The sequence below is a fragment of the Rhea pennata genome, chromosome 20 (assembly GCF_028389875.1).
Source record: "Rhea pennata isolate bPtePen1 chromosome 20, bPtePen1.pri, whole genome shotgun sequence".
Lineage (NCBI taxonomy): Eukaryota > Metazoa > Chordata > Aves > Rheiformes > Rheidae > Rhea > Rhea pennata.
This window is the reverse complement of record NC_084682.1, coordinates 2,778,205-2,805,088: the sequence shown is the minus strand read 5'-3', so window position 1 is coordinate 2,805,088 and position 26,884 is coordinate 2,778,205. Positions and strand designations below refer to the sequence as shown.

Sequence of the window (26,884 nt, the reverse complement as noted above, 5' to 3'; positions counted from 1 at the left end):
GAAGAAAGGGTCTTTAGACTAAAGAGGATGATATTCTACTTTAGCTCAACCACACTTAGTTTCTTGTGTCAAGAGGAAAGCCTTTCTTCAGTTTACCAGACTAAGGATTTTTTTTTCCACTTCTGAACCAAAAATTTGAGAAATTAAGACTGAAGGGCTCTAAGTAAAAACAAAATTAAGAAGTGTGAGCAAGAGAGAAGGCCTGTTAAAATGAGAAGAATAAGACACACAATCTGTTATGATTCTTGGAAAAGCTCGTTTTAGAGGGTCCATCTTACATTTGTTTCTACCACGGTATAATTAGGTTTTTTATTTTTTCATTTTGTAGAGTGTTTTCACTTTCCCCTGAACCTTTTTGGCCCTTGTCTTAACAGAATTTTAGTTACTTCAGCAGTCTCTGTCAAATTGCCTGAGGTACCCCTGTTTACCTTTGAGCCTCTTTGATTGTAGGAACCTGCCAACAAATCAGGGTGACCTTATGTTAGCATTTCAGCTGTGCAGTCCTTGCCCGAGAATGCCTCTGCAGGAGCTGTAGTTTTTGTTTTCAATCTAATGGGCATTGACCTCTTTAGTTCTCAGTTAGCTCCTTGAGATGTTCAACTCTACAGTCTCAAATCTTGCTTAATTGCTCTTGCATATATTGTCACCCTTATGAAGTAACTGTCTTGCTCTGTGTTTAAATTTTTAAGGTAGGCTCGGTGATCATACCTCAGCATGGTAGTCATCTTTGTTGAAAATGTTAACTTTGAAATCAGCTCACTCTGCCTCTTGGAAAGTTTTATTTTTGTAATTCTGATATTTTAAGATTTAGAAATACGTTTTGTGTATTTTGTTTTAGTCTCTCTGTGATCAAGTTGGTGTATAATAATTTCATAACACTTCTGTGCATTGCTGCGTCTGATACTGTAAACTGCTACAGGAGGAAGTGGCTGCTCTTCCTCCTTTTCTAGGAAACGTGCATGGCTGCTCTTTTACGTGTGCTGGTTTGTGTAGCTATACGTTCTGGTGGAGAAATTGCAAGATTTTTAAAGCCTCATGAAATATTTGCAGAAATTTGTATCTCTGAGTGTTTTAACACAAACTGTATGTTCTGAAAAAAAAATCATAAGATGCTTGAGTTTTTGAAGTGATTATTGTCTTCAAGTGCCTGTCAGATCTGAGGTCAAGCTGTTCATTGTATTCGAGAGTTGTTTTATTTATGTCTTTTTGAATGTGTAAAATGATTCAAACTGTATAGTGTCCACAGGTTCCATATAATTAACTAAATTTGGAGCTTATGTTACAGAGTAGGTTTGGACCTCAAGATAAAATTAAATTATTATTTTCCAGTTAAGTGTGTAAATAAGTAGAACACAATGTAGTTCTACTGTCTGAATTTTGATATCAGTGCCAATTCAGTGCCTTTCAACGAATTTAAGATGGTAAGATGGCTGCTGGTGAACTAACCTGCCTCCCACAAATCTGTACAAATGCTTTTTTTATGAAAAGTCTAATAATCTACTGTGTAATTTGAAGCTGTATAGGAATATCATGCAACAGATGTGAAAGTAAAAAAAAGTGCGTGTGTGTGTATATATATGTTTATATTTATATATTGGTGTGTCAATCTGAATAATAAGAAATTTTAGTATAGCAGTATTCTTCCCCTAGCTGAACAGAAAACAGTAAGAGCTGTTATGACAGTTCCTTTTCTCTAAACAGAGGCTTGTTCGCAATCCTTCTAAGTAGGTTAATAGTTGTCTTCTGGGAGAAAAGTGAGTGAGAGAATCTTTGGTAAACCTACACAAACACTATTAGGGTATAGTGAAAGACTGAAGGTTTTAAAATCTATTCTAGTGTGAAATGAAAATTAATTTGTAAGACTTCCTAGTGCAATTTGCAAATTTAGCACCTGGGTGCTGGAATCAGACCGCTGCGCCCTCTCCTGGGACGTCAGTCGGCTCAGGCTGCAAACCCTTCTGCTGGCCCTGCCTCCTTCCATCGTGTACTTGCCATTAAATGCTCTGAATAATATGTCAGAGACTAGAAAAATTGCCGTAATAAAAATAGTGAAAGTTATTAACATTGATTTAGAAACAGATAGCAAACACTTTATTGCAAAGCATCAGTGACTCCATTTAAATTTGTTTAATGAGGCAAGATATCAGAGAAACAAAGGCATTCTAATTTTTTACTTGTAAATAACATTTGTTTCAGAATGCAGATGACTTTAATTATATTTCTCAACACATAATTAGAAATTAAATTTTGAAGTTACAGGAAGTTGCATATACTTGCTACTTTTAATCAATTTTTTTTCCATTTCACTTAAATCATGAATATGAATCATTTCATTTGAAAGCTAGCAAAATAACTTAAATTTCTCTTGGACCTTTAGTATATTTTCCCCCAAACAGTTTGAGGGATATGAGTCTCTCCTCCACCTGCATAATGACCTGCTAGCACTAGCTTGGATTTTCTCAATTTTGTAGTATGAGTGAGTATTCTTGAATTTACTTTTTTTAATGTCATATTGAATAGAAATATAGTGAAACATTTAAATCAAAGGTAAATCCTTTCAGAGGCTATGACTAACACTAAAATTCTTAGTAGGAGAATATTCCCCCAAATCATTACATGCCCTTAATAATTACAAACTAAACATCTAATCTCCTTTGGTACCCAAGTCCAAGTGTAGTATTCCAGTAATATAACAATTCTTGGCCACTGGGGGATGTCATTTTGTTGCATGCTGTGGCTGCTTACTACTCTTTTAATTACAGGAATAGAGCTGAGGTCATTATGCCTGCAAAGTACGGCTTTCTGCTGCTTAATTTAGCAGACGGACAAATAGGAACATGAGAGCGACATAGAGGAGTCTCCCGTCTCCCTGGGTGCAGACCCAGTGAGTGACTATTATTCTTTCCATAAGATATGGAGCCTTCCCCCCCCCCAGTTGTTGTTATTGGGAAGCTATTCCAGTAAATCTTCTACATGCATCTGTAGGCAGTGTGTTATCTTTCTTTTTCTGTCAATATTTTCCTTGATCTCAGAGAGTCCTCCTTCTCTTCCCTTCTAAATCCTTCAGCATAAAGGCAGATGACTATTGCATTTCTTGGCCTTTTTGTTAAAAGTAAAAGGAGCCTGGTTGAAGGCTTTGTTTCAGACAAGGTGCCTCATCTCCGTTTATTCATCAGAGTTGTTTTCTGCATCCTCCAGTTTCTGCTCTGTCAGGCAGTAAGTTACTGTTGTATTCCAGGTGAGACCTCACTGATTTCCTTCACTTGGAAATATTTCTTCTGATGCAACATAGATGTTTGCCTTTTTTATGGCTGGGTCATTTTGGTGTATCTCAATATCTCACATGATAGCCTCTTATATTCATGTTCTTCTCAGTCATTTTCAACAGGGAAAGGTTCCCATTTATTATAGAAGTTACCAGTTTTAAACTGACAAGCTGTAAAATTGGTACTTCTGTGCTGTTGCTCCAGCTCTTGTGTCAATGTAGCATCCTAATTCCCCTTTGAATTAGGGCCTCTCTTCTGTCATCAGAAAAATTCATCAACATGCCCTTGCTTTTCTTTGACAGCTCTTACTTATTGAGATCCAGTAAGACTGTATATAATGGGTATAACAATTATATTTTAGAACACATGATTATTGCTACTTTAAAATAATAAATGAGGGGAGGTCTGGATAACCAGAAGACATGGCTGAAGTGCAAGAGTGAGTTTTTGAAACAATAAGATATGAAATTGAAATTAGATATTGTGAAAGTAAGCTCTCCTGTCAAAGGCAAGTTTATAAAACTATAGATCTTTATAGCAGTATCAAGCTGTGAGTCTGAAAGGTAAGCAAAATGAGGTGATCCCTTAACTTTGCTCATATTAAAAGTCTGTCTAGGTGCAGATTCCTGTTCTGTAGCATACCTAATTAAGTTTTGGTACCCACATTTGAAATGCTGTCTCTTAATGATGTGTGTAAGACTACTATAAAGTACTTCTGGTATCTATACTATATGGTGCTTTTTTTTCGTCCTTCAGAGGTGCCTTTAGCTTATTTAGTTATGTACTATTTTTTCCCCAAGTGTGTGCACACTTGTGCTTTGGGGTGCTTCTTAGTGTTTTGTATCTTTTCCTTATGTGTTCCCATCTTATAAAGGCACTGAGATGCAGGTACTGTCTTTTGCTAGGCAAACGGCCAGATGCTAGTGGCCCAAGAACCTTGGCAGAAGTTGTGATGCTCACTTATGTGTGTGTCCTGCCCTGTTTTAAAAGAGGGGGGGGGGGGAAGTATATGTTACAGCAGGCTAGACCAGTAAGAAAGCCCTAGCGTGGCTTAATCTGCATCTTGCCGCTTTGTTATCCTCTTAGTTCCCAGGTTATTGATGTCTTGTAAAGCAGCTCTCTATGCCTGAGGTCCCAGAATATTCTCTTAAGTTGATTTGAAAGTGGCAAGCAACTGTGTGTGTTCAGAAATACTGTTGTTCAGTCCTCTGGTTCTGACTCAGCCGTCTGGTGATGAAGAGCCCTTTAAATGAATGGGACCTGGGTTTGCTTGGAGAATTTCATGGTGAACAGAAAAACAAACCAAGCTTCAGTTAAAATGTTGGGAATATGGTATGCTTCTACTGTTGTGAGCCAGAGAGAATTGTGCCATTAGGTGGGTAAAAATTCCATTGTTAAAATACGCTGAAGTCTTCAGTTAATTCTGATGTTATAAAGAGTTATAATAAATATTGCATGAAAAAGACCGTATTTTTTATTTTTTTCTAAGCAAGAATAATAATCATGGCTTGCTACCTATGTAACATTGAAGAAGGAAATATGTTTTATGAAAAGGGCATTAAATTGAAGGATGTTTGTTGTAGTGTTTATCATGATGTGCAGTTGAATGGTGGAGAAGCTGATTTTAAACTTAATTATTTTTAGTAGATTTAGTTTTGCAGGTGCATATTCTTGCTGAAAATGCTTTATTTACTGTTCTTCCTTTACCATATTGAAGAATAACTTGAGATGTACTTGACATTATTATTTGCTTAAAATTCTGTAACTACTACTCTTATAGAACTTGAACTATAAAGTACCATTTTATATTTTACAGATCTGAAAATTTTTCATGTTTTTAATAGACAAATGATGGGAGGAGTGAAGGAAGAGCATAGGATAGTAAACTATTGGTATATGCTCTAAGCTGTGCAAAAATATTTCTTAATCATGACTTAAACTTCACAGGTGAATAATACCTTAGTGTGATTTCAAAGAATCATATCACATATAATTGATGAAAATAAATACTTCATTGGCCTAGAAAATCAGTCTATTCCAATGCTTTGGAGCCTATTGTATTTACAAAATATATTTTTTTAAAAAATCGTAGGTTATTCAAAATTTGCACTACTGAATGAAAGTCCATGCTTCCTGAAGTGACTTGAACATTAGGAAAATAAAAAATGTTATACTTTGAAGAATACTTGATCTAGATAAAACCTCTTTAAAAAAAGATAGCTTTTATCCTACATGTTAGTATGTTTGGATAAGTATGATCTGCTTTTATCATGCTTCATTTAAGCTTTAGTGACAAATATGATTTTACATATATATCATAAATTACAGGAAACATCTAAAAATGTGGTGTCAGTCAAACCATTATGAATATGGATTATGAATACTGTGCACTATTTTTAGAAATTTATGGTGTTTTTTTTTTTTCTTTTGATGCTCCAGTTTGTATGTGCCAATTGTAAGGAAATTGTGTTCACTATGTGTTTTTGGATAGTTGACATGCTCAGTGGGTCCTGAGTGTCTGAAATGGAATATATAGGCCATTAGTTACTTGATTTTATTTTGTTCAAATGTAATGAAGAATATATGATGCACTACATATACTAAAATTGATTTACAAGATTATACGCAAAAAAACCCACTCTGGAGAAATGGAATTACCTAGAAGCTGGCTCTTAACTTCTGTGTTAAACATTCATATGTGCTATAATGCAGTAAATCTTTTTGTGTTTTATGTAATTTAAACTATTATAATGGGATACTATTCATGATACTGTGAATGAAAAGTATTCTTTTGTCACAGTTTTACTTTCAAAATGTATTCAGTTTAAGTTGTTCAAGCCTGATTAATACAAAAAATGTTCTTTTCTGCTTTGTCAGTTTTGCTTTCTAAAATGTTTGACTTTTCCTTGTGGGAGTGTAATCAGTACACTAGACGTACCTTGTCTATGTTATCAACGTAGCACTTCTTATCTTCGTATTTAGCAGCCATTCTTTTGAATATGATGATTTGGAAAGCTTTGTTTCTTGATGCTCTTGTAACTTCAGTTGCTGCTTGACAGAAATGCAGATAAGATGTCTTCTGATAACCTTTCTTTTCTGAGATTAAATTGATAGAGCAATAAAGGTAGTACTGTAGATACTAGCCATCAAGCACAATTAGTAGGTGGAGTAGAGCCTAGCTTATGCTAGAGATGTTTGACTATTTTATCTTGTGAGATTCATGTTTCAGTTCTTAATTATTAAAGGTAAATAATGCACCTGCTAGAGAAAGTAACTGTCTATTCCTAAGGTTTAGGTGTTAAAGCCAGGGTGAACTTCATCTTTTCTGAATATTCGTGAAATGTTGAATCATTTCAAGAACGAAGCAGCCAGCTCTGTTAACGCTGCAGCCCTGTTAACTCTCTTACTTCCTAATTTTAACTATGTGTGGTCACACAGCTAGTTTAAAAGCAAATGAGCTGATTTACATGCTCATCTTCAACAACGTTAACATAATATGTTTGTATTCACTAATGAAAACAATAACACGTGCGTGCAAATTTTCTTTAAATATAAGAGAATAAACTTGCCTTTTATAAGCAATTGTTTAGATGCTGTAATGGTTTTACAAATCTCTTCATGTACATGATTCTGTTTCACAAAGTAGCTTTTACCTTTGATTTGTTGTTTTTTATTTCTGGTCTTGAAATGCTGAATATTTTTTTACATCTCTTGCAGAATGCTGGAAATCTAGTCCTAATGTGATAGCTTGTGAGCGAATTGTTGCCAATACTGTAGCACCCTGATAACTGTAGACAAAACAAGATGGAGGGAAAGTGCATTTTATCTGGCAGTTTTTCTCTCATCTGTCGATATTCTCACCATTGTGGGACAGGTGTGTCATTAAGTCATCATGACATCCCCATTTTTCTGAGAATACACCAGATAACAGTACATTTTTCTGCAGTCTTACTTGACCATTCTACTTAAGCTTATGAAACTGCTTGCAGCTGTGGCACAGTCTTCAGCATCAACGATGCTGCTACATGCTGATCTTCAAAGGATCATATATTCTATTTCTCCTTCCTGATTCCTAGTAGAATAACCTTCTTTTATGTGTTTAGATTATTGCTTTCATATGTATTACTGCAAATTAAGAGCTAGGAGATGTAAGCCAGATAGGGAAATTATCCAGCTTGAAAGTACTTTTTCAAGAGGGGGAGAGAAGAAAGGAAATCAGGCTGGTTTTCAGCTGGATCAGTTCCCTTATCTGATTTACCACCTTAGCCCCATAGCTGATACTAGAGCAAGTGAGGATGCTGCACCTTATGCCTGGAGTTTAAGGGAAGGGTAATGCATCCGGACCAGCCTGAACTTAGATTGGCTTAACACAACCCTAAAAGTGTGGTGTTGGTGCGGCTGTTCTGCATGGTGATATATGGTCTGTCATGTGGTTGTGCCAAATGCACGCCTGAAAAGGACATTTTCGCTAGTGTTACATGTCTTTTCAGACCATCTAAAAAGTACTTTACAGGAAGGTGCAGACCCTGCATATTCCTCCACCTGCATTTCGGATTTTAATTTTTTGTTATTTTTTTTCCCAGACTTTGTCCTGATGCGTGCAAAGCGGTTTGCAGTGCGTTATATTGTGCATTATATTGCATGCTTGTTGAGTTGTTACAACCAGTTCACACTAATTATAAGTTACCTAAGTTATTACTCTGATTTAATTACTACCGTCAATAAGAGAAATAATTAGAAAAAGAAACCAATAAAATTTCATTTTCCATGTGGTCTTTTTCATCTCCTCTGTTCTTAGGCTTTACAGGATTATTATTGTTTCTGTAGACTAAACCAGGCCAAATAGCTCAAGTTAAACCTATTAGAAAGCTGGCATGGATTTAAAGGCTCAGAACCATCTGGGAATGGGATCACACGTAGTGGTTCTTAATATAGACAACTCTGTCATTACATATCCATTGGAGAACCAATTAACTTGCACTGACCTAAAGCAGTGTTGTGACACACTTGCATATGAAAAAGGTTAAAAATACTGTTGAGCAGAAATAATATTTTTTCTGTTTTTGTTTTCATTTCAAGGATAGAAATGAGACTCCTAATTTTTTTCAATACCATTTGTATATGATAGTTTGAAAGAAAACTCAAATTCTTGTGACAGATTCTTCTACTTTTGCTAGCACTTTATTTTACTTATTGCTGTTTTTTTCTTTCTTTAAATTAGATTATAAGTTTCTCAGCATAGTGTGTCTTCTGTGTTGGTACTCCTCAAAGTTGACTGAGTCTCTTGGTGCATCTCTAGTTTAAATAATAAAGTGAAATTAAGTATTTTATCTATGGAAATAACTAATGTTGGAATACTGTGTCTAGATATGTTAAAATTTAGCCTTACTGCTATGTATGTAGGCTAAAAATTTCAAAGATTAATTTTTCAAGAGAATTCAAGCTCTAAGTTGTTCTTTTTCCATAAAAGTTTGGGGATGGTTTTTGAAAGCTACTTTACATCCTTTCTGGGGAATTTAAATATTGAATATCTTATGGAAATATGATATTACATATATAATTACCTGTTCAATTTATGAGGAAGAAATAAGCTTCTTGAAGGAGACAACTGGAGCCTTTAGCAGTGAGCAAAATTCATTTATCTGGTACTTCTAGACACTTATGGTTACATACTATTGATTTTATACTCCTAGATATCAAACAGTTTAGATGATTCTGTGAGAAAAGAAAGTAAAATTGTAACTTTATTTCTCCCCAACTCCTTTTTCTTCTTTTTTCTTTTTTTTAATTTGTATGTGCTGGATCAAAATATTACCACCATTTCCCTCTGTGAAGAAGTAATGCTGCATTTTTATTTAGTGTTGAGCTCTAACATGGTCTCGATATTACAAATTTCTTTCATTTCTATTGATTACGCAGTGGAAGAATCCGACATCATTGATCTTGAAAAACGATACTGGCTGCTAAAAGCTCAATCAAGAACTGGACGTTTTGATTTAGAAACATTTGCCCCCTTAGTTTCCCCTCCTATTCATCCATCTCTGAGTGAAGGTATGAAACTTTGATAAAATGTTTGATGAAGTGATGTTGATGTGGGCTTAAATACCTGATGTCTTCCAAAATGTTAACTTTAGAGTTTTAAAAGTGGACTTGTTTCTTTTAAAGTTTATTTTAAGCTTAAGTTAAGGAGGTTCATTTCTCTGAGTTTTAAATGCTTGAAATGACAGGTGTCTGAGAATCTGTATTTGCTGGGAAGTGATCCTTTGCATGTTGCATTCTTCCAAGTTGTCAGGAAATATGGCAAAAATATTGTATAGCTTTACCTTGTAGTTTCTTGGCGTTTTTCATTGGGTTCCTTAAGATTTTGTAATGTGACAAAATAACTTGCTGTGCCTGAAAGTAGAAGCACATTTTTTTTTAAGCGACAAATACCAGTTTCATCTGTGAAATGACAGTTCATTTTGTGAGGAGCTGTATCATACAGTCAATGAAACAGTCTTCCTTCATGGTACAAAATAAGGAAGATCTGTTCAGAAGGATTAATACATTGCAATGTAGGGGCATTAATAACCAAACTGGTCTTTCCAGTTAAAGCCAGACTTCTAATAAGTGGAGGTTGCAGTTGTCTAATTGTCACTTACTGCACAATGTAGACGTTAACATTCCGCTTCCACAGTGTATCTTCAGTCCTAAAGTGACAATTTTTTGTCACCAAGTTATCGGTTTTATTGACAAGTGTCAACCATAAGTAGAAACTGGATAGTTCATCTGCAGCAGATGCAAACTGTTAGAAAAGCAGGATTTGTACCTAAGCTCAATTTGGGGTATATTCCCAAAAGTGTGGCCAGAAGTGTGTTGTATCTGCTTAGTAATATAAATTCACACAGCTGCTGTGGGGAAACTTGAATGGTTTCTGCTTATGATCTGTCTCTCCTGTGGATAAAGTGATTGAGTTATTGACACTAAAAAAAATACTTCATGCGGTAAAAAGTGTTGTATGTGCTGAATGAATAAAACTCTTAGGCCAGTATGACTGAAACTCCTACATCCCTAGGGCCAAATTTGCAAAGGTATTCAATGATTTTCATAGCAGTCTGTAGCAAGGCACTTTGGAAGAGCCATCCTGACGTCCAAGTACCTTTACTCCTTTAGTCCTTTAGCTCTTAGGAAAATGCTTGTCAGCCATGCTGGTTTAGATGCATCTTACTATGAATCAGTCAATACAAGGAAGGCATGGGACTGGGGCGTTTGTTTAGAATTCTACATTTTTTTTCTATAAAATGCCCTTATTAGTGCTTCATTATCTTTATTACTCTTATCAGGGATCAGTTATAATCATGAGTTTGTACCTGTCCTTGAAAAAGTAAACTATTAACACTTCGTATAAATGCTGAATATTATTGACAGCTGTTTGGGCCAGACTCCATAACAGCAGATGCTTCTGTGATTTGCAGGTTTGTTTAATGCCTTTGATGAAAATCGGGACAATCACATAGATTTTAAAGAAATTTCATGTGGGCTGTCAGCGTGTTGCAGGGGACCCTTGGCAGAAAGACAAAAATGTAAGTGTGCAAAAAATTAACTCTTAATTTTAAAAAACTTCCTCAATTTGAGCAATTAGGTTTAGTTGTTTCTAGTTTTAGAAATCTTTGCTACTGAACAAGTGTTTATCTATGGGAAGTGACAGACTTAAGAAGTTGAACTTAGTTGAAATATGAAGGTTTTATTTTATAAAAAATGACTAAGCCTAATTCAGTATATTTTTTTTCTGTGGCTTTATATAAATAATAGACTTTTGGAAAAAGCTTGTTATTTCAGAAGTTTTCTTGCAATGTTAACTCATCATGGTGCGGAGGTGTGTATTTCAATACACAAAGTGGAAAATGCAAACATTTGCCTGTTCATTATGTATAATATAAAGCAAATCTGCTTGATTTTCTAATGGAAAATAGTACCTTCTATCTTGTTTACTTTCAAATTTTCAGCTAGTTCCCTGCAAGATTCCTGCGTTTTGAAATACCTTCATTCTGTACTTTTCCAGCTATGTATTACTGCAACTTAAGCCCTACCATTCACTGGAAATTTTTGGATGCACATATGTTCCTTGCTATGTCATGTCAGAAAACACAGCACAAAATTGCAGGAATCTAGATTTCAGTTTATTAAACACAGCTGCTCCGTTTCCTCACTACCATACACGCATCCGGCCTTATCAAAACTGTCAGCACTAAATCATGTTCTTGTGACTCTGTAGACTTTCTGCAAGACAAAAAAAAAATCATTGAGTAGTTCTAATGTACAAAAGCAGTATTCTTTTTTTCTCAGTTTGCTTCAAGGTTTTTGACATTGACCGAGATGGTGTGTTGTCTCGCACTGAACTTAAAGAAATGGTGGTTGCACTTTTAGAAGTCTGGAAAGATAACCGTACTGATAAAATACCTGTAAGTCATATCTGGCTTTTTAGTCACTTGCTCTTGTTTCCTAAAGTGATCCTTCAAAATGGTGAAATTAGAAATTGATTTTCTGTTTCAAAAGTGAATGTTGCTTAAAGGTGGTTTCAGTGAAATACACACTACTTTGGGCTATCATAACTGAGTAGTTAACTGGATATAACATAACTTACCTTTCATAACTGAGCACTACCATTAACCAAAGTAGAATCACTTCGCTATAATGTTGGCTGTTCCTTGTGATAGAAGGAGACCTCGGGTACAAATATATAACTGCTTGGAAGCACTCATTTGTGAATTTTATAGCATATAGTGCTATAGTATATCATCCACATTTCTTGCAGTTTATTTTTTTTTTATTCTGAATGCATATAGCTCTGGAGTATACTTTAAGCATTTAACTTGGTTTCTTCATCCATGTGTTTGTCAAGGAATTGGACATGGATTTGTCTGAAATTGTAGAAGATATTTTGAATATGCGTGACACCACAAAGGTAGGAATTCACTGTTCTTTTCATGTCTTTTTTTAATCTTAGTATATTCAGTTTAATTCAAGAGACAGATAAAATCTTACCGTTTCCTTAGGGTAGAGATGTGTCAGTAAAAGAATCTTTTTCAATTAATGGCAGTTCTCCATTAAAATTTTCCACATTGTTCTATTAGAATATGTTTGAATTTTATAAGTTCTTTTTATATATGAAACTAAACCAGAAATACCTAACCAGATGAAGTAGATTTGAACCATATGCTGTTTACTAGACTTTACTGTGCATAATTAATACCATTTTTTACTCTGATACTTTTTCTGAAGACATTTATTTCGTGTTAAAAATGATCTTAAGAAAAAAGGGATAGTGTGCTAGTGTAACTTATATTTTATGCTATATGAGAATATATATTATCTTCATTTAGAACAGGACAATATTAATTCAGTAGAAACTTGCACATTATTATCAAATGAAGCTGTTTGCACAATATATATGTGTATGAATTTTATATACACATAGTGAACTGTATACCACCGTATGATCTTAGACCTAAGCATCTGTGAAACTATGGAGTAATCTGTTCTGACTGTCCTGACAGACATACAAAGTAACAAATCTCTATAGTTTATTTGGTGCTTTAGAATTAGTTTTGTACAAATCTTTAATTATGTTCTTACTTTTTTGAGGTAGGCACCACCATCTGCACATAATATATGGAAAGTTGTTTCCGTTATTTAATCCATTGTTTCACGAATTATAAGAGGCAGAGTGTCTGGAAACTATAAAGTATTTAAGAAAAACTATAAAGAATGGCCGAAATGCTTAATTACTCCTTTGAATAATCACCTTGCCTGCTTGTATTCCAACAAAGTGGCAGGCAAATATTTTATTAGAGCTCTCTTATTACCAAAGCAGTAGAAAATATGGCTTTAGTAAGCTTTCTTTCATTCTTCAAGGTTTTTTCCTGTTTGTTCCTTTAATAAGAATAGTATATAAGTAAGCATATTGCAGTCTCATTTCTCTGAAATAGAAGAGACCAAAGTTTGCAGAATATCTTTTTCAGTGAGTCCTGAATGTAGCGCCAGTGTTTCTCCAGGAACTGTGGAGAAAACAGCTTGTGGGAAGGGGTAGAGTAACCACTACTGCTGTAAAAATGATTATGGATTATATTATGTTATCACAATATTAAATTGACCCTATTACTGTATTTTGGGAAATCGGGGAGTATTCTGACAGCGGTCAGTTATGCTACTGTAACTTTACAATGACCAGAATTCATAACACTTATGTTGTAAGTTAGGTCTTTAAGGTTGCCTGTTGAACAATTATTTTTCTCAGCCTCTTTTAGTTAAGACCATAAAGACTCGTTACCTCAGGATTTGTTGATTTCCCAACACACGGGGATAATGTTGGGTTTCCATATGAGTGCAAGTATCTATATGTGCAGAGCTTGTTTGGAAGAGCAAAGTTTTAGAGTTGTTTTGTTTCCTACAAAATGATTGCGCTGAACAGTTGCATACTGCTTCTGCAGGTTTCATTGTCTGAGAAAGTACGACAGCCATTGAGCATGAGTAACTAACTCTGAATGATGTAGACTAGGAGCAAAGATGTGCTGTGCATAGTTTGTTCTGTGTACTCTGAGAGATTTTTGATTGTTTAGGTTGCATGTGTTAGGCTGAATCTAGCATATCTGTATTTTTCTTCTTTTATTGGATCAACCTTTATTATAAGAGTGCTAGATATTAATTTTTTGACACATTTAAATAGAAATAGGATAACGGTTTGATACTTTTTATTCTTTTCCCTTTCTTGCCCTCCCTTTAAGATTGGACATCTCACTCTAGAAGACTACCAGATATGGAGTGTGAAGAGTGCTCTGGCCAATGAATTTTTAAATCTACTTTTTCAGGTATATTTAGAGAAATTTTAAACTTGAAAATTACAGTAATTAACTCATCTGGCCATGAGATACTGCATCAGTATTTGTGCCAACATGATTGGTTTTGTCTGTTGCAATAAACTGTGTGTTTTTGCAAGTGTGCATTACCTTGACTAAGTGATTCTATGTTTGATTATTATTCTTTCAGTGTATGGAGATGCCTAAAGCATAATCTGTTAAAATGAATGTAGTGTAATGTTTATAAAGTGAAAGGAAATGTCAAGTGTATCAGCAGTTACATTTTCCCTTAGAAAAAGGCTATGTTCCTTAAAGGGTTGTTCTTCCAAATCTTTTCAAAGAAAGTAACACAGGAAATAAGGAAAGGTGCTGCTAACTCTTTGCTTTCTGTAAAGGCTATCTAAGGAACCTTTCATTGCTTTCTGAACAGACAAATCCTTGAAAGCTATGATATCATTTTACTATCGTGTTGCAGAAGCTGGAGGTTAACGTGTGCTGGATTTTTTTTTTCCTTTGAGCTTGAATCGTATTTTTAAAAATCCATGAAACAGTCACATTTTAATGCTTGGTTTACTTTTTGTAGAAAGTAAACCTCTAAGAGTATTTTGATTCAGTGTAATTTATTCCTTACCAGTTTTCCATAGAACTTGGTACTGTCAGTATAAATAATAATAACCCTGATAGTCTTGATGATTTGCTCAAATTTAGTATTCACCTCCAGCCCTCTGTGACAGTCTCGGTTCTTCAGTGAGGGTGTGGTAGAACCAGTGGGCTCCATTCTCATCAGTGAAGCTTAATCAGTTAGTCAGGTTTTAGCAGGAAAATATTTCTTCTGAAAGAGATTGTGTGGTATTTCAAGAAACAGTAAATGATTATTGCCAGAGCCTGCCTGAACAGTGTACTGCTCGTTCTCCTGGTTATAAACCTAGACTACTTTTCCGCCAGTGTTCTGAACTATGCTTTTCCTAAAAGTTCAGGTAGCCTGAGTGAGAATAGTCTAAGGCCATCAGCTATACTACAGTTAAAGAGAATAAAATCAGAAAGTTCTGTATTTTTATCACTAATTGCATCAGTTTTTGCTCACCTTTTGAAACCCCTTAAGAAAGGCTGTCTTTATCATTGCACTGTCTATTGTCAAACATCCTATCATAACTTGATGTTGATTAACTAACAAATATCTATACATATTGGGGATAGAATAAATGAACATTTGATAGATTTGTCTTAATGATGATTAGTTGCAGTTGTTCCACATTGCTTGTTGGAGGTTTCATCAGCAATACATCTGCAACCTGATAGAGTAGATGGCTTTTCATTATAGGTTTGTATTTTTAATTTCCTTTAATATCTTTACCTTATGAGGCATCCTCATCTCATGCTGCAGACTGAACAGCTCACTGTTGCAGAAGGAAGTCTCCGTTGATTTGTCGGGGAATTTATTTGAACTGTCATGAGGTTCTCTGTCTCATCTGCAGACAGAAAAGCTAAATAGTGTTAGTAAGGCACATTGGAGAGCTTTTCAACAAATTGGTTTGGTTGCAGCCAGGGCAGTTTATCTGAAGCAGCTAACACCAGTACAATGTAACATCAGTCTAACAAGAAACATCACAGCCAGCTGTGTTATATGTGCTGGAAAATCTGTTGCTTCTCAGCAGCTAATGGCCTTTGTTTTATTCAGGTTGTGGAATGGTCTCACACTGTAATATAAATTTAAATAAGATATCTTACTAGTCATTAGAAATCTCCAACTGAGATGCAAATTGATAACCTCAAAAGAGACGTAAGGAGAAGACTATAAATCATGTTGTGAGTAGCAACCAATCTGAAAAGTCTCTTGGAGATGAGACTGCTGACCCTCCTCCCTACACGGAAAGCAAAGACAGCCAAAGGGTCTTTTTCTCTCTGCTCATCACTCTGTACCACGTGCTGGGTGGCTGGTGGGATGTGTTGAGGGCAGCTCTCTAGGAGGCAGTGCCTTTTTCTTCTACGTTGAAAACAAAAAAAGCCAAAAGAAGGACCTTCAGACTTTCAAAAAGCTTTCTATGGTTTTGAGAGCAGTTTCCCTGGTGACTGGTTGAACTCACTTAAACTTCTCCTTCAGTCTGTACAAATGCTGTTTCTCTTTTTAGTCCTTTATACAACCAATTCTCTTCAGTGTTCCTTGTTTCTCCATTTTCCTCCTTCTTTGCCATCTTTATTTTTTTTTTTTAACGTTTAGCTTATCCTCTTCCTGCAGCTTGCATTCTCCACATTCTGCCTTTCCTCTCCCCCAAGTACATATAGCTGTTTTGTCTTTTTGTGCATCAGATCTATTTCTGTGGTCTTTCATACTGTGTGCTTTTCTTAAGACGTGGAAGTAAAGAAAATTCATTTTATATTCACTGTTTTGTCTTGGGCCATTTGGCATTCTTGATATCTTTGCCTAAACAGTTGGAACAGGTTATAAATCTGGTAGCTTTAAAATATTTCTTCTTTAGTGATTTGATTTAGTAATCTTGCTATATAGTTAAAAAGATTTTCTGTAAAGTGTCATTGAAGTTGATTTTTTTTTCCTTCTTTTCTTTCATTATCCTAATGCTTGTTTTCATAATGGCAACATTTGTAATAAGATTTAGCTTTCTCTTTCCAGGTGTGTCATATAGTTTTGGGGCTACGACCTGCCACTCCAGAAGAGGAAGGACAGATTATTAGGTGTGTGTTTTTGAAATCTATGTAAGATCCAGTGCAAAGCATGTTCCATTATTTTCAAAAGAGAGATTTGTAATTTGCATGATTCAACTAATACTTAAATTCCCTCTGTGTAGAGGCTGGTTAGAAAGGGAAAGCAGATACGGCCTTCAGCCAGGGCACAACTGGTTTCTTATTGCAATGCCATGGTGGCATCAGTGGAAGGAGTATGTCAAATACGTAAGTATAATGGTAATATATATTGTATATGTGATTCCTTTGTATTTGGGAGTGTGCTCATGAAAAAAGAATGGAGAGTAAATGACTGCTTAATCAGCAATGCTTGAAATTAAGCATCTTCTATCTCTTAGTGAAAAACAATTGTTTTGCTGAATCGTTGTCACAGAGAGAGCTTTTCACTGTAATTTCATTAAGCTGTTACCTTTTCATCGGTTTCTTTCTCTCTACCTCTTCTGATTTTAAAATGTTGATGGAATCAAAGTTAGGGAAAACTAAGATGTTGCAGGTTTGAGGGAAGAATTTTTTTTGTAAATGCACATGCTATTTTCACTTAACTATGAAATTCAACAAGGACAATTCTTCAAATTGTTCAAGTCTGCTATTATAGCTGTTTAAAAATGATTACCTTAGTTAACTAGACAAAGCAAAAATTCTAATCTTTCGGATTTTTTTTATATTATATGTAAGAGTTTGTCCCAGGTTTAAGAATCTTGGCTGATTTGTTTCTGTAGATTCTTAATAAGTAGATGTAGAAAACATTTTTCTACAAAGCACATTGTGATAGGTGAAAGTAGCAACATAGCTGTGAATTGTGGTGATGATTTGGCAGATGTTAAATATCTTTGATTTATAACTGACTTTTCTACTCATCTGCCAATTTTAGGATTCTAACCCTGTTGTGATAGAGCCCTCATCTGTCTTGAGTGGAGGTAAGAATTCACTCATAGCTGCTGCAGCCAGTACTTCAGAACAGAGAGAAGACAAAATGGGAGGTCTTAATTACTGCAGTGCCACAGAAGAAAAGTGTTCAGATAACATATCTACTGCATCAGAAGCCTCAGAGACTACTAGCAGCAGTAAGCATAAAATCGTATTTCCTTGGAGGTTTAATGTAGGACAGATTTTGAGAAAACTAGGTACTGCATGGATTCCTGCAGACTAGAGATGATGAAGTTTAGGCACAGAAGTGGCCTACATATGGATTTTGGTTACTTAGGCTGTGGTAGGTAAACGAGAATAGTTTAATTTAAACAAACTAGTTCACCTTTTATGCTATGATTTGTTTCCATAATTGTCATCAAGATAGCTTTTGTCCTATCGCTATTTTCTAAGTTCATCTTTTTTCCCTTCCCATTATGTTCTTCCTAGCTCATTGTTAGTTGGTATTGTTCTATGTCTTCATTGAGCTGACTTCAGATACTATAGAAAGGAAAGAAATAGAAAAAGATCTAGGAAAAACGTATGTTCAGTTTTACAATGCCTATGATCTTGTACAGATTCTAGGAGCCATCTTTGTGAAAGGACAAGAGATTTTCGTGTTGACTTTCAGTCAGTTCTTGTGAGAATTTGAGTGTCTTTTTTTTTTTTTTTTTTTTTTCTTACAGGACAGTTGAATATTAAATCTGTGTGAATATTAAGTCTGTGTGTTACAATTGTATCCTTATTTTTAGAATAGATGAATTATGATGATCCTTTCTGGGGTGAAAGGTTCAGGAAAGGGCCAGAAGGGAGGCAAAGTTTTAGATTACCAATTTTTTTAAATCTGAGATATGAATCTAGTGTTCCGTTTAACGAAATGTAGTTCTATATGAACAGAAATACTTTGCCTTTTCAGGGAGGAAGAAGTACAAATAAGGCATTATTGCATGTGTTTTGTGTCTAAAATTTTCAAGGGTTTGATTTGGTGATATTCAAACACAGACAAACATATGCCAAACATTTGAGTATACAAGCCTAGTTATGCTGTGTTCAAACCAGTATTTGTGTAAGCATCTGCTTTAGTATGCAAGTCTCTCATATCTACTTCATTTTTGCTGAGAGTGCAAATGTATGTGTTACTCTGTAATTCAGAATAGTTGTATGCTATACTGCATTAAGGACTGGAAACGTCTTCAATGTTCTTAAAAAGCAAAAAAAAAAAAAAAAAAAAAAAAAAAGTTAAAACAGTTTTAACTGATTCATTAATGTTTTATGGACTCAAAGTAAAGTAAAATAGAGAATTTTTTCTTTTTTCTGTTGTTTTGTTCCAGATACTCTTTACTCGGGCACACCGGGGACTGATACATGTTTTGCTAGGCAGCATAATACTTCGGACAATAATAACCAGTGTTTGCTTGGAAACAATGGAAATAGTTTGCTACAACTTAATCCTCAGAAACCAGGAGCTATTGATAATCAACCCCTCGTAACACAAGAACCAGTGAAGGTAAATGTAACTGATTCATGTGAATATGGGAAAAGTATGTTTTAACCTTTTTTAATTGTTTTTTTTTTTACTTGCTGTTGGATTCAGCTGAAGTCTAAATTAACATTGCTTTGTCATATATCAAAGTTCACATTTTATTCTTATTTTAGGGGTGGCGGGGGGGGGGGAAGGTTCCGCTAATGGGGATATTCTTGAGTATTTGGTAAGAAGAGAAACATTCAGAGTGTTCTTAAATAGCTTCTCATAACTTACAAAAGAGAAAATGTTTCTGTGAAAACACAACTTTCAGCATTACTCATAAAATATTTTTATAATCAATTTCTTTATTGTATTTTCAATCTAAATAGCATACTGCTATTGCATAAGAGCCAGAAAACTGGCTACATAGTAATACCAAATTGATAGTCCTCCAGTATTTATATTAAACAAAACATAAAATACAAGTCAGTACCATCAGTGATGAGTAAGATTTTTCTATGCAGTTTCCCAAATTGTCAGAGCAGGTGACACAAAGAGGAAGCATAATAGGAATTTTGTAATTGACAACCTTTCAGAGGAATAGTAAATAGTAAAACTGAAGCATTAATTATTGTTACATTTAAATACCATCTTTCACTATGAAATGCAGTTTCTAATTGCCACTTAGAAGTATTTTAATAATCAAAACGTTTTGTATTCATGAACTAAAATTGTTGCAGCTGCATACTATTTTCTGTATTTGAGATTTACCAAAATCCCTTTTTGTTTAAAGGCTGCATCATTAACAATGGAGGGTGGAAGATTAAAGCGATCTCCACAGTTGATTGAAGGAAAGGACTACATAATGGTACCAGAACCAGTTTGGAGAGCTCTTTATCATTGGTATGGAGCAAATCTGTCCTTGCCTAGGCCGGTAAGTTGTGAATATAGCCACTATTTACTTGGCATAACTGCTGAAATAATAAGCTGTTGTGCCTGAGCTCTTTCCAGCTGCAGAAGTTAATCTTCTAAGGTCACCTCCTACTTCATCCCAAATGCCTAGACTGAATGAAAAATCTAAAGAGCAGACTGGGAAGAAACAGTTTCAGGAATGGACATGGACATAATGTCGTGGATGTTTACCAGGAGGTTTGCAGGTTTATGCTGCAGGAAATACATTGCAAAGGGCAATGGTGATAAGCATTTAGAACTAAAGCTTGCATGCTTTGAATTATTAATCTTGAATTTATCAAAAATTAGACTGGAGTTAATCAAGAAAAACTGAAGTAATTTATTCACTTACTGGACTATTCTATTCACAGTATTGGAAACTTTATTTTGTTTCTGTTGAATAGAAATTTATACCATACAATGGTTTCTTGTTTATTGTACAATGTCTTATGTAAGAGCTACACTTTTTCTGAAAACAGAATGAGTTTTTTTGGTGGTAGCTATAGAGATTAGGTGATCACTTCTTCTTGAGCAGCAGGATTTTAGTGGTTAGTCTTTGTTTTAATTTTGGAAGAGCTGCTTTCATTGCAGCCCATGAATTAATGACCTTTGGAGGAAATATAAAAGCAATATTCTTGTAAAAGGCTATTGTATGAAAGAGAAACTTTAATAAGATGTAAATCTGGATTTAGTGACCAAGTATTTAAAAGTTCCCTCACCCTTTTTATAGCACTTAAGGTTCCAGCTAGATACCAGCATTGTGTGTGGATCTGTACCCAAAACATTTTTTTTCCTCCTCTTCCCCACCACTTGCCCAAATGCAATCATTATTTGGATACGACTCCTTCAAGTGAGCATCCGTATCTATATATTTTTTCTCTGATATTTCTGATGCTGTTGAAGGAGCTTTCAGCCAGTGACATTTCTTGGCATTGTACTTGCATTTCCTACATCTCCAAAGGGAAAACTAGCCTGTATCTCTGAATAGTGTGTGACTATGCCAGACAAATCCTGGCTGAACTAGCAGCCCTGAAATTGAAAAAACATGACTGAAGATGCAAGGAATTTCTCTTTTGAGAGGGATTGCATTGCTCAAACAAAAGATACCTTTAGTGGAATAGCCGGAGTAGTTCTTGTAGAATTTTTGTTTTGATTCCTGATGCTGTGCCTAAGTTGACCAGGATTTCTCTGAGACTTGACCAAACAATGTCTAGACTTGAGTGCTACTTAAGAAACCTCTGTTATTTTCTCCAGACATGTCTGGATATTCTTGTATCCCTTTAGATAGCCTAAACATTTTCTGGTGACATTAGGATGCTCTGGTCATAATGGTACTAAAAAGTCGCTTAGCAAATCCTACTCACTTTCCTTCAGCTTTATGTTCTTCAGTAGAATTTACCTCGTGGTCAGCTGGTATCTTAAAGTCCCTGGACTGCATGTATGGAGTAGATTCTTAGGAAATTGTAAAGCATTTTGGATCCTGTTAGATGAAAATGTTTATGTAAGACAGGCCTCATTTTTAAAATGTTTTGATTCCAAACAGATTTTAAGCTGCTGCCTTTTTCAATGTTTTTATAGTATTCAGTATTACAAATGAGAAAAAAATAGCTATAGGATTTTCAACAGCTTGGTATGTTAACCACGATACTGGCAATTATTTTACAGTAAAAAATTACTGGCTTCTGTTATTCTCCTCCCACACATTCTCCATGGAAACAAACACCTTTCATGATCCAGAAAAGGCCACATCACTTTATACATAACACAAACTAATATGCTTGAGATTTTCACTACAGCCTTATTAAAAAGGAGACTATTCAGAAAAATTGTTGTCAAGAGGCTCAAGGAAGAAAATGATCTCTGAATGACAGAATTTGAGTTTAGGGGTTTATTCCAGTCTGAAAAAAAAATACAGAAAATATATATTAAATTTGGCTTTTTGGTCCATAATCAAAGAATATTCTGACAGTTATGTGAGCATTTGAATTCTTGATGATGATGATTTGATTACTTGTAACCATATATATGTATATAGGCACTTAAAATCCCAATCTCTCACTCTGCAGTAGGGGAATATTATGTGTTACTCCTTTCCAGAAAAGGTCAGTGCTCAGTTGTTTTTCTTGTAACTGATGTTTGATACCAAACACTTTAATTCCGATAGTGCAGTATATTACTTCTCACAGCTTAAGGTGAGTGTTTTGTTCTGGTTCACGTGTTCACAAAAATAGTCTTCCTCCCATTTATATCCCTTTACAACTGAACAGATTTGGATTAAAAAAAATTTTTGTAGGAATGGTGACTAGAGTAGCTGCAGTAATGTCTTGGGGGGCAATTTCATGTTTATCTGTGAGTATATCAAAATGTGACAAAAGTAAGTTTTAATATATCCTTATAGTAGTAAACTTTATCAAGGTTTCAATTGGATCCTATAATCCAAAAACATCAGAAAAAATCTTCAGAATATGAGAGTTTATTTTAACATTTCTGAACCTTTTCATTGTGCAAGAAATACACTGAGTAGAATTCATGAGGTTCGTTTTAAGTTCATGGATATTTCAGGGAATTATAAGTATGTTCTTTCCCTAGAAAGGGGAAGCTATGCTTTCACTAAATGAAGTGTTTGCTTTTGACAATCTGAAACTAATAAGCTTCAAAAAGTACTTCAGAATCAGTAAATTAGTGTTATCCCTGAGGATATTTGCCTAAGACCTCATAAGAACTTCAGAAGATTTCTTGTCTCCTAGAAAAACATAACTTTTTTTTTTTCTCCCTAGACCTCTGCTTTAATCATTACGTCCTGTTCCTGTTAGGATTTCCTACATATTTGGAACAGCAGTCTCTAAAGTGCATTTTAAATGTCTTTACTAGGTGATCAGAAACAGCAAAACAAATGTGCCTGAACTAGAGTTATTTCCTCGCTATCTGCTCTTTCTGAGGCAGCAGCCTGCCACTCGAACACAGCAGTCAAACATCTGGGTGAATATGGGTATGATGAGCCTGAGAATGTTTCCTCAACATTTACCTAGAGGTAACTTAAGAATGCAGCAAGAATACAAAGTGCGCAGTTTCTAAGAAAGCGAGATCCACAACTGTAGAAGCTTGCTACCACTGTGCTTGTACACCGGCTAATCAACTGTAAGGCACAATCAGCATTTTATCAAAATTTAAAGGCTTTCTTCCTGTCTCCTTCTGGAAGGAGGAGGTATGAGGGAGCATTGTCAGTCAAGTCAGATAAGTTGCATGGTTACTAAAAATAGATTGATAAATGAAAGTGAGAAATGTGTACTCATAAAAGAATCAGCTAAAAAGGGCAAATTTCTTCATTCCTATTGGCAGCTAATTAAGTAGCTATAGAATACATGCATCTGTATATTGGAGTGTGTGTGTATGTATGTGTATGTGTGTGTATATATATATATATATATATATTTTTTTTTTTTTTTCCTCTGGTAGTACAGTGCTATAATAAATTAAAATGTTGATTAGCCCTCAGCTGGTTCTTAGTTACTTGGGCAGCTAGACTTTTGATGCCCAAAGTTATTTAATGCTCTTTAGAAAGAGATTAAATTAATGGAATATGAAGACTATTACTTGATGCAGATTGCAAGCTAAACATAGTAGTGTGAGGAGAAGGAAGTGAAGGGTGTTTGCTGCAAAGTATAAACTTCCAGCTAAAACATGTGTGCCATAATTACAGTGTTTGTACTCACCAAAAGATTGTACAAGTCATGGGTTATAGAGTAATCTTTAGGTTGTAGCTTTTCGTACTTTCAGAAGAAGTGTTGCAGGGACTTGCTTTCACTTAGCAGTTTGTATGCACAATTGTTGTACTTAGCTGTGCAATGGGTCTGGGGAAATACCTGATTTTTATATGCATGTGTGTTTACATACACACCAATTAGACGACCGTGGTAGCATACATCTAGAAATAGGCTCACTTGCCTACTGTAAATTAAATTCTAGAGACTTATTAGGGTTAGTGTGTGTTTGAAATCTCATGCAGATGCTTGGTTTTTCACTGCTTTGATAGAATCTCATTCTTAATGTGCAGATAGTGGCTGCCTGCTTGATCAAGTTCCGCTACAGAAACTGCCTGCTACCCAAATTCATTTTTCCTACTTCGCCAAGTACAATTGAAACTGCTTTATTTGGACATCCTAAAATGCCCAAATTCGAATAAACAGGATCTTCTGCCACACCAAATTTGATCTTGATTTGGAATTATTTTGCTCTGCACTAATTCATTTGTCCAATCAATTATTAATCTTTTTGAGGTTTTTCAAATGTGCTTTCTTGCTGTAATCTTACAACTAATCCTCTGATCCTTAATCTTAGAAAAAGCTTTTAGGTTCTTTAAAAAAATTAGTCCTTTGCCTGGTATACTGAAGCAAAACTGATGCTTTGCTTACTTCTAAGATGATTACAGTAGAGTTTTACTGTTCTGTCAGATTGCATGTATTATTGTGTCTTTTCATATGATACTATTTAATTTATTTTAAACTTTTGATGACAAAACTAGAACGATACTGCTTCTGTGTTACTTAAAGTAATGCAATTGCCCAATCAGACTTCTCTGTATAACGGAAGCTTTTCCATAAGTATATTACAGACTTTTCTATGGAAGGTGGGAGCTTCCTAAGATTGAATTGAAGAAGCTCAAAAAAGAAAAAGATGTAGAGTTGATCTCATCTGTTTCAAACTGAGCATTTGCAATTTTTTGGTTTAAAGATGAGCTAATATTATAGAAAACAGCAACAGTCTTGATTAATGGAATTGCTTTCAATTGCAAACATAAGATTGTTGTGAAATTCTGGTCAGAGTCCTAGGTGTATTCACAGAATATGTTTGCAGAACATGAGTTTTTCTAAAGAATATTTTTGTTGTGAAATGTGAAATCATATTAAAGTTTTTACGTGAAATTATATTGAAAATTATTATTTTCTGATACTCTTAGAGAAAAAAAGTTTGTTAATCAGACAATTCTGTTAAAATATCCTGTAAATTACTTACTTGCTATGAGAATCTTAATATATCGATTTTCTATTACTTCTGGTTAGAAGAGAAATAAATTAATCTGCTTTGTAATAATTTTGAATAGGCGATAGCAAGTTTGCTTTGTGTTGTGAGACATCTTAAAGGGTCAGTAACAACTAGATTTCAATCTAACCCGTAATTTTATCTGTAAATAAAAAGAGTAGAACTGTGTAGTTCCTTTTCACAAAAACGACTTGGTGTAGAGGACACAGTAAGTTATTGGTGATCAGTTTTTTACTTCATTTTGCATATCAGTATGCACATTATGAACATCGTCTGCTTTTTGTCTTCTGATTGTGAATCCAGGGAATGTACCTTCACCTAACGCTCCTTTAAAAAGAGTGTTGGCTTATACTGGCTGCTTTAGTCGAATGCAAACTATTAAAGAGATACATGAATATCTCTCTCAGAGACTACGTATAAAAGAAGAGGATATGCGCCTTTGGTTATACAACAGTGAGGTAATGTTTGTGTGTGTGTGTGTGTATATATATATATATATATGTATACATATATATCTGTATATTTTTTACAGCTTTTGTGTATTATATATCTGTATTCTTTTCCAGAAACTGTTGAACGTTCACACACAGCAGAAGTAATGAAACATAAGTTTCTGATGCAACTTAACTGCCTAGGTTGAAAATTTTGGGCCAAAATGTGTAAATAAAGATTTCGGTCTTGCCACTTGTGGTTTGGAGTTTTCTGTGCATTCCAAGCAATGAAATTTAAATCTTAGATGCAGAAAATTTGTCTTTTGTTTTCCTGATAGCCTGCCTCCTACATATTATTTTATCTTGTGATTCACTTAAAAATTGGCAATCAGTTGACTTATTCAAAGGCTTGATGAAATTTTTCATCAAAGGAATTGTTTTAAATGAAATTGAAAATACGTTTTTTTTTTTAATCGATGCACATGATGTCGTAGACTTCTGTTGACACATCAGCCATCCAAGACCTTTTCCAAAGTTTGTGTGTTGGTACCCTTTTACACATAAAACAACCATCATGAAATTCAGTGAAGACAAAAGTTAGCAATTTTGTCTTCTGTCCTTGACAGTGTGATTTGAGACTTTCACACTAGTGGATCTTAGCACACAGTAATATGCAAGTATACTAAGTCTTTTTTTTTGTTGTTGTTGTGTTTTGTTTGCATATACCTCTGGGACCAGCAGGCTAACCCTAAACTGCTTCGCAAATGCAGTAAATTAATTAAATGTTAGAGAGGTATTTGAATAAGTCTAGGAGGACTCAGGAGAACAAATCACAATAAAAAAGCAGCACGTATTCCTCCAGATCTTGAAGTGTTTTGAAAAACACCCTTTGATTACAGCCCTAAACATGCTAGTTCTATAGTTTCAAAGAGAATGTTTTATGCCCCTTTTGTCTCAAAATTTCCTGGTTCATCTAGTATGCAATTTTTCTCGTTCTAAAGAAATATCATATAAAATTTAGATATTGACATAGAAGCTTCTGGAGATTAGTGAACTGCTGTTAATGTGGGTAGGAAACTCTCTTATATGTAAAGTTATTAATACGATTTAGAATTTGTTGCTTTGAGATTAAATTATCCTCTGATAATTTTAAATCTACAAATAATATTTATATGAAATATCTTTTATCCTGCAGAACTATCTAACTTTGCTGGATGATGAAGATCACAGATTGGAATATCTTAAAATCCAAGATGAGCAGCATTTGGTAATAGAAGGTATGAAGAGGCC

At 34.7% G+C, this 26,884-nt stretch overlaps 1 protein-coding gene across 1 annotated transcript in view; it reads left to right on the top strand.

The window, feature by feature from the left end:
- Nucleotides 1–26,884, top strand: part of USP32 (ubiquitin specific peptidase 32) — an 82,395-nt gene that overhangs the window by 37,543 nt on the left and 17,968 nt on the right. Inside the window, exons 6-18 of the mRNA XM_062592656.1 lie at nucleotides 9,186–9,317; nucleotides 10,721–10,828; nucleotides 11,592–11,707; nucleotides 12,148–12,210; nucleotides 14,030–14,113; nucleotides 16,731–16,792; nucleotides 16,906–17,008; nucleotides 17,673–17,865; nucleotides 19,039–19,214; nucleotides 19,966–20,106; nucleotides 22,995–23,112; nucleotides 25,467–25,621; nucleotides 26,790–26,871. Coding sequence (XP_062448640.1) covers nucleotides 9,186–9,317; nucleotides 10,721–10,828; nucleotides 11,592–11,707; nucleotides 12,148–12,210; nucleotides 14,030–14,113; nucleotides 16,731–16,792; nucleotides 16,906–17,008; nucleotides 17,673–17,865; nucleotides 19,039–19,214; nucleotides 19,966–20,106; nucleotides 22,995–23,112; nucleotides 25,467–25,621; nucleotides 26,790–26,871 — 1,533 coding nt within the window. The remainder of the gene's footprint in view (nucleotides 1–9,185; nucleotides 9,318–10,720; nucleotides 10,829–11,591; nucleotides 11,708–12,147; nucleotides 12,211–14,029; nucleotides 14,114–16,730; nucleotides 16,793–16,905; nucleotides 17,009–17,672; nucleotides 17,866–19,038; nucleotides 19,215–19,965; nucleotides 20,107–22,994; nucleotides 23,113–25,466; nucleotides 25,622–26,789; nucleotides 26,872–26,884) is intronic.